This window comes from Perna viridis, chromosome 12 (genome assembly GCF_037379345.1).
Source record: "Perna viridis isolate PV_CMFRI_1.1 ecotype Kerala chromosome 12, ASM3737934v1, whole genome shotgun sequence".
NCBI lineage: Eukaryota > Metazoa > Mollusca > Bivalvia > Mytilida > Mytilidae > Perna > Perna viridis.
In genome coordinates this window covers 4,070,042-4,077,408 of record NC_142456.1, presented here as the reverse complement: position 1 = coordinate 4,077,408, position 7,367 = coordinate 4,070,042, and the positions used below count along the sequence as shown (strand labels likewise).

The following is a 7,367-nucleotide window of genomic DNA, read 5'->3' as shown; positions in this document are numbered from 1 at the left end:
CCAAGTTACCGATCGATGAGTAATTTAGGCACTCAACATTTTATTGGCGAGGGGGATCTTTTGGAGAAAAAAGAAAGAATTGTTCAAAATTTAGTAGACAAGGCAGATTTTCCAATAAAAAATATCTTTTATCCGACATCAAATCCCAGCCTCCAACCTCTACCCCTCATGATAAAAATGGTCGGTGCCGAAGGGGCCGAAACTTTTGCCTTCCTGTCATCGTAAACACTTATTTGTTTGTATTTGTGTGTGTTATGTTCCATTTTCACCTTTTCAATGTGGCTACTTTTTACTTAATTATTATTCCTATGTACGATTACATTAGCCGTTTCACAACGTTGTGATCATGACTAGTGTGAACGCTTTTAACCTATAGTTATATTGACTTTGGCTGATAAACTTGTGTTTGAGAAAAAAAGATTTTAAAACGGATTACCCTGTGCATATTTAGGCCAGTTGGTTTGTCTTGTCTGGGTTACAGGATTCTCTCCTCTTACCTTTCGGTGTCATTCTCCTCTGATGATCAATAATAGTAAAAGCACACATTTTCTTTCTAATTCGGACATATTTAAAGATGGATCGAAATAAAAGTACACTTCTATAAATAGTTACTTCTTCAAAAATACGTTATGTCCAACAAAGCAAGGTTAAGAGTGGTTTAAAAGGTCACGATCTCTTAAGCGGAAACGAAATAAGGAACGGATTATCAATTGCACAAGTGGGTATATAAGGCGGCCTGAAAACCGAAAATTGGTAACCAATATTTGGTGCCTTTTGTACTGATGTGTACGCATGTGATTACAAGAGAAGTGATAGGAAAATCATCAACGTATTTATAGCACAAGATCTTGATAAATGCACTAACAATACATTGCTTTTTAAATTTGATAATAAATATGAATAAATAGATAAAGACTCTTTTTTCAGATCTCAATAAAATGGTGCGTTTCAATGTCATTACGCACTGTCCATATTGTTACCTTGTTTCATACGATTGACACAAAAACTGCACTTAGTTCCTTATTCTAAAATTTTGGTGTTGCCTTTGCTTAAAATTCGAAATGGGGCCAAATTGAAACTTTCGTTATAACTAGTTCCTTATCCTCCATGATTCTCAATGACTATTTTACGCGTGATAAAGATAATTAATGTTTTTGAAATGCCGCACGTTCTTGAGGTTAGTCAGATACTGTCTAATTTGCGTATAGAAAAGTTACACGGTATAATAGAGGTCGCTGCTTCGATGTACAATTCGACCGTCGTACCAAAGACTTCGAAATTGGTTGACACGATTTTATTCCTCGAAGCGTGCGACAAGGAAAAGAAGTGACGATTGCTATCAAGTACCTGGTTTAAGAGGAATGATGTGTGTTAGTTAAATGGCGAAAAATGCTTCCAATGACTGTTGCTGCTGCCAGCTACACTGTAACACAAAAACATAAACAAAAACACTTTAAACAATCCTGTTGCAGCGCATCGGGCATACAATGTATTGTGAAAGAAAAGTCTGTTCGGTTGATTAAATTTTCTTATAGGGAATCTTTCTGTAACACATGTGCATATATCAATCACTTTTTGATCTAAAGAGCCAGGCAAGACACAATTAAATTTATTTAGTTAACATGGGAAAAAAAACTTCGAAAGATAGTATTAGAAATAAAATGTAGGATTTATAACTACGTGACTGTCTTATAATAATGGTATTGTAAGGTTTTCATCACTTTTGATAGATGTCATAATGACGACGTATTTTGGATATTCCCTTAAATGTACTAAGAATGTGGTAACACAAATTATTACATATATATTTTTACACAGAATAAATGAATAAATAAAATTAATAAATAAATAGATGTCAATTCAAACCAAGGCGGACCCAAAATGTTGACATTCTGTATCCGGCCGGACCAAGAATTAATCGACACCGGATAGTGAACAAGGACAAGAACAAGGAGTGAAATGTTGACGAATTGTCTAATCTGACTAGAAACATTTGTAAAAAATGTGTTTAATCAGGGGCGGGTCCAGGATTTTAGATTGGGGGGGGGGGGCACAGTTAAAATTTCGCCTAGCAGAGCGAGGCGAAAAGTTTTTGATGTTAAGTTTTTGAAATATTCTTCTAGAGCGGGTGCAATGTAGATATCTTTTGCGGTAAAATTAGAGAGAAATTAAAGTTTCAACCTAAAAACCGCCTAATTCTACCCCTGACAATCCATACTTTCCAAATTTTAGTGGGGCGCACTCCCGCCACGCCCCTGCCTAAATCCGCCCCTGTCAATGCTATTACAGTGTTAAGTCGGAACATTGGTTCGTATTATTGACACATCTCCATCTTTGCATTACTGAACTTTTTGCAAAATTTCATCGCAAAGTAGATTGACAAGCTACCATCTGATTGGTTTTTTTTTTAAATATTACTAATACATGGGCATGCATGAAAAAAAATACTAAATACGCAAAAATTGGCTCCCCAAAAATGTCAACTAGTAGAGGAGGTCAAAAATCCTGAAGAGACACATCCCCCTTTAGTGTTTTTTAATGTTGTTTCTCGTAGATTTTGTGTCTTTAAAGTAAAAAGTAAATGTAATGGCCTTTTGACAATAAAAATATTTTATTTGCACAATTTAATGTAAAATAGAGGATGCATTCATCATTACATGTACGTAATACGACGCGTTCTTTTTTTAAGTATGCTGGTACAAACATGTACTTGATATAATGAAATGATACAGGAAGTTAATTTTCTTAAAATCACAACAATCCGCTTGTACATGTATAGAATGAATAAAAGAAGTCATTGTCGATTGCATCAAGATTCTGACTACGATAAAAATGACTCATATACTAAGTTAATAATACTTCAGTAAAACCTGTCTTAAAAAGAACCCATTTTGGACTTTTTGTTTGGTGTAGATAGGCGTTTGGTGTAGACATGTGTTTGGTGTAGACAGGTGTCGGTTTAGACAGGTGTTTGGTATAGACAGATGTTTGATGAAGACAGGTGTTTGGTGTATACAGATGTTTGGTTTAGACAGGTGTTCGGTTTACCAAGGTTCAAAATACATTTAAACTGGTATAAATGGATTTAACAATGTAAATATTGTCTGGTTCTGACAAGTTTTCGGATTATTTAGTGCTCAGTTTAGACAGGATTAACTGTATATCACTATGTACAGGAATATACATCCAACTTACTTTACATATTCATGTAATGTAGAGCTGAGAGTAAACACTCTCTTATTTTGGTATTAAAATCACTGCATTGGAAAAGTATAATTTACAAGTAAGTGCAATGTCAGAAAGACCTGATGTTTAAATAGACGGTATTGAGCCGACTTATTAAGTAGCAATCTATATAAAAAAACAGGCAGGAGAAAGTGATAATACACATTAAAAAAACAATGATACTTTTAATTCAGAAACAACATTTACAGACAACATAACCTGTTTTAGCTTGTCACTCTGTTCTTGCACTTTCGAGATAAATAATAAAAATCGGCGCTGTGAAACATTTGATGTTCTCGCTTTTGTCTGTTCTGGGTGACTTTAGTGGGAACGGATGGTTTTCTCAAAAATACAGATTTGAATACAAAAAGGACTGTCGTGACATTAAATTATAGCATACGTAGACATAAAGAGAATCGTTTGATCGCCTCTACAGTGTCTGATTATTATATGGACTGGTAATGAAAACCTTTCAATAAGTAACAGACAAATTACGAAAGGTGAATTAGTGGGTACTCTCTTAAATGCAGTGCGAGATTAATACAATAACACTTATTTGTAGTAGTAGGGCCAAGGCTACATGGAAATTTAATTGCAAAATTTTCAATTTTGCACTTCGTAAAAAAATCCCTTTCCATGAATACAATTTAGAGTGACTGTGAGATATTCGAATATAAATAGCAACATACCATCATCATCAGGAAGTTAGTATCATAATTCAAAATTCCGTAACATTTTTTAAATAGGCGAAATGAAACTCCCGTAGAATAAGCTTTCATTTATATACATATGCACAATTATTTTAATTTCTAATCAGGAAGTTACTAGTATCATAATTCAGAATTCCGTAACATTTCCTTAAATAAGTAAAATATAACTGCAGTAGAATAAGCCTTTAATTGTACATGCACAATTACATCTGTAACTTAAAACACTACACCATGTATACATACATACTAAATATTTTATTTAACGTATATTTTGTTTGTTTTCTTGTTTTATTATTATTATTATTATTATTATTATTATAGTTGTTGTTGTACTGTGGTTTCATCCATTTCTGTAACAGCCTCGACACAGCTCCCATCATGCAATATATGTAGAACATTACGGGGTATTTATTGTGTACATTTACTTATCTTAAAGTTTTCCCGATCCCAATCAGGGACTTTTTACCCCTACATTCTCTGTCCTGATACGATTGCACAATAGCACACACAACTACAAGTACATGAATGTACAAAATGTAATGTTTACAAAAGCTTATTGTGCACATGTCTTGAACCAGACTACACGTTCTATATTTGTTTATCAGAAATATCAAGACTAAAGTTTAATTCTGAGCTTGCTATTTTCGTTTGTTTTTTTGCCACTATGTCACTGTCGCCAATGTCAAGTTACTCTCCGACGTCGTAAAAGATGCACTTGTGGACAAATCTCGTCCATCATCACTGCAAACTGATTTACTTGAAGGTTTTCGTTCAGGGAAATATTTCTTTATACATGGAAATGATAAAAGTTCCTTTAGATGGGTCTTAAACTGACTGTCGAAAGCACCATAGATAAATGGATTGGCAACATGGTTGATGACATACAGGCGCTCTCCAATTCTGAGGAGAGAAAACAAAAATCCATTCAGGTTTTCTTGTGGAATGTACTTATTCGTTATCTGAAGTGTGAACACCGGTATATAGCTCAACGCAAACACAACAGAGATAGCAAATGCAATTTTCGTTATTTTACTCGAGATGTTTTTATCGATCGTCAATATTTTTGTCTCCCTTTGGCGTTTCCGCTGCAAGTACAATCGTCGTCCAATCAGCGAATACATAATAATAAGTATAATGGTATAGAATACAAACAGAGACAAAAACGTATAACTAGCGGCAGTTGAGTAGATGGAAGGTTTTTTAAGTGAAATGGCACAACTGTGACCCTTCATGCCATCACCAAGATCAACTTCTACGTATTTTGGCAATGCGAAATGCGGCGATGACAGTGCTACAGCGATAATCAAACAGGCGACGATGCCATATTTCACATTGTTTGCATCCATATGTTTGCTCGTGGGGAAACATATTTTACGGAATCGATGAATCGATAAAAGCATTAACAGATGGGTCGAGTAGACTAATAGAAAATACAGCATGACGACTCCAAGGATACAGACCCACTCTCCTTGGAATGAGTAGTAATGAACGATACGAGCTATGTTGAACGGTATCCCAACGGTACAAAATATTTGGTCCACCACAGCAAGGTTCCATACTATAGTCCGGTAAACACTTTTGGTATACTTCCTCCAAAATATTATTAAAATTGTCAAATTTCCGGGTATCCCGATGATCATTAGAATCACAAGAAAAATTGTTGGTGCCAGAAGTTGGTGTAAGTGTTCAGCTTCTAGTTCGTCTATTGTTTTTGACTCATTATTCGACATGTTTCTAATATATCCAATGTATCATTAAAGATTCTAAAGTCACGATCACTCGCCGATGGACAAAGATTATAAGCTAATCACAGCTTGGACAACAAAATTATATATGAATGAGAAATAAAGTTCGGGTATTTCCAATTACGTCCTATATCAAAAGGATCTTAATGCGGAAGTTTGATGGAGCATATCCGAACAATTTGATTCTATATGTGGTATGGGGTATTTAAATTTAATTTCTTTTGACACACAAACTGACATGAAATAAGATATAACTATCTGTAATGATGTTCATAAAGGTAAACAAGTATATAACGAACTTACGACCTCACTCCACTTTTATGTAGAACCTTACTTGACCGACAAAATATTCGGAGTTAAGCATACTAATTGCACTGGAAGACACTTGCGTTTTTGTTAGAAATTTTTGTTATTTTTGTGCTCAATTTGGAGAAAAAAGTGTAAATGATAGGCTACAACCACCTTTCTAAACTTCACTTTCTGAAAGTCCTCTTTTACTTCCAGATCAGTGCGTACTAAATAGTAACATATTTGCGTTGGTTTTTCTTTTTAAAAAAAAAATTAAAAAAACTTATTTTTCAATAACTCTGGACATCGTACAAAAACTCCGTTATCCAAGTCTTTGTGTTTTTCTTTCTTGGTTTTTTTTATATATCTATATTTGTTTGTCTTCTATACACCTTGTTTGTTTTCTTTATTTGATTTATTGTTTGTTTTTGTTTTATACTTTCTTTCAAAATGTTTCAACCAGAGGCGTTCTTCAGTTTCACTGCATTAACTTTCAGCTACATGATGTATTGCTTCAATACAAACCAAAATGAGAAAGGCTTACTGAAGACGAACAACGATTGATGGACTACGAGAAACAATCGACGGACGTAAAATAATTATTTATTTACTTTGATCATTCGGTCCGGCTGAAACATATTATAATGCAATACATTATGAAATCCCAATGTCAGTAAAAACAATTAGATAAAAGCCAGACCGCAAACTTGGTCGATCCTTCAGCGGCGTCCTGCCAAGGATCGGAACTATTTGCTGTACTTGGCCTACGAATCTGATCCGATTCTAAAATTATAACTAAATTGGTTGACCTTTTGACCATTACTCTTTCGCTCACTTGACTGAAGGCCATGTGAGCTATTGCCATCACTTGGCGTCCGCCGTCGTCGTTGACAATTTTTCAAAGCTCTTCTCCTCTGACATTACTCGACCAATTGAAACCAAACTTGGTATGAATGTTCCTTTTGGGTATCCTGCATAAGAATTATTTGGGAGTTTCTGATTTGTTGAAAAACATGGCCACAATTACTAAAAGTAGAACATAGGGGTCAGGCAGTAGTTTTTCGCATATATCTCCAAAACCGTTAGGTTCAGCCGAATTCTGACACAAAAGTAAAAGTGTTCAGCATCATGAGATCATGGTCATATTTTAATTTTAATCATTCTGTTAAGCCATGTTGGAGTTGCTGTCCATTGTCGACGTTTGTTGTGCTATTTTTAATGTAATTTCCTTTACAAATCTTCTTCTCTGACACTACTTGACCAACTGATACTAAACTTGGTACAAGTATGAATGTTCTTTGGGGTATCTTGCATAGAACTGATGAAGGAATTTTTTATACGTCGAAAAACATGGCCTCCGTTAGTAAAAATTGGACATAGGGGTCAGACAGTAGAATTT

The 7,367-nt window shown here is 34.6% G+C and overlaps 1 protein-coding gene across 1 annotated transcript; it reads right to left on the bottom strand.

Moving 5' to 3' along the window:
- Positions 1–3,390: 3,390 nt before the first annotated feature.
- Positions 3,391–5,837, bottom strand: LOC148600917 (somatostatin receptor type 3-like). Its single transcript, XM_088555945.1, has one exon. The coding sequence runs from the start codon at positions 5,663–5,665 to the stop codon at positions 4,598–4,600; it is 1,068 nt and encodes a 355-aa protein (XP_088412071.1). The 5' UTR covers positions 5,666–5,837; the 3' UTR covers positions 3,391–4,597.
- Positions 5,838–7,367: the final 1,530 nt, after the last annotated feature.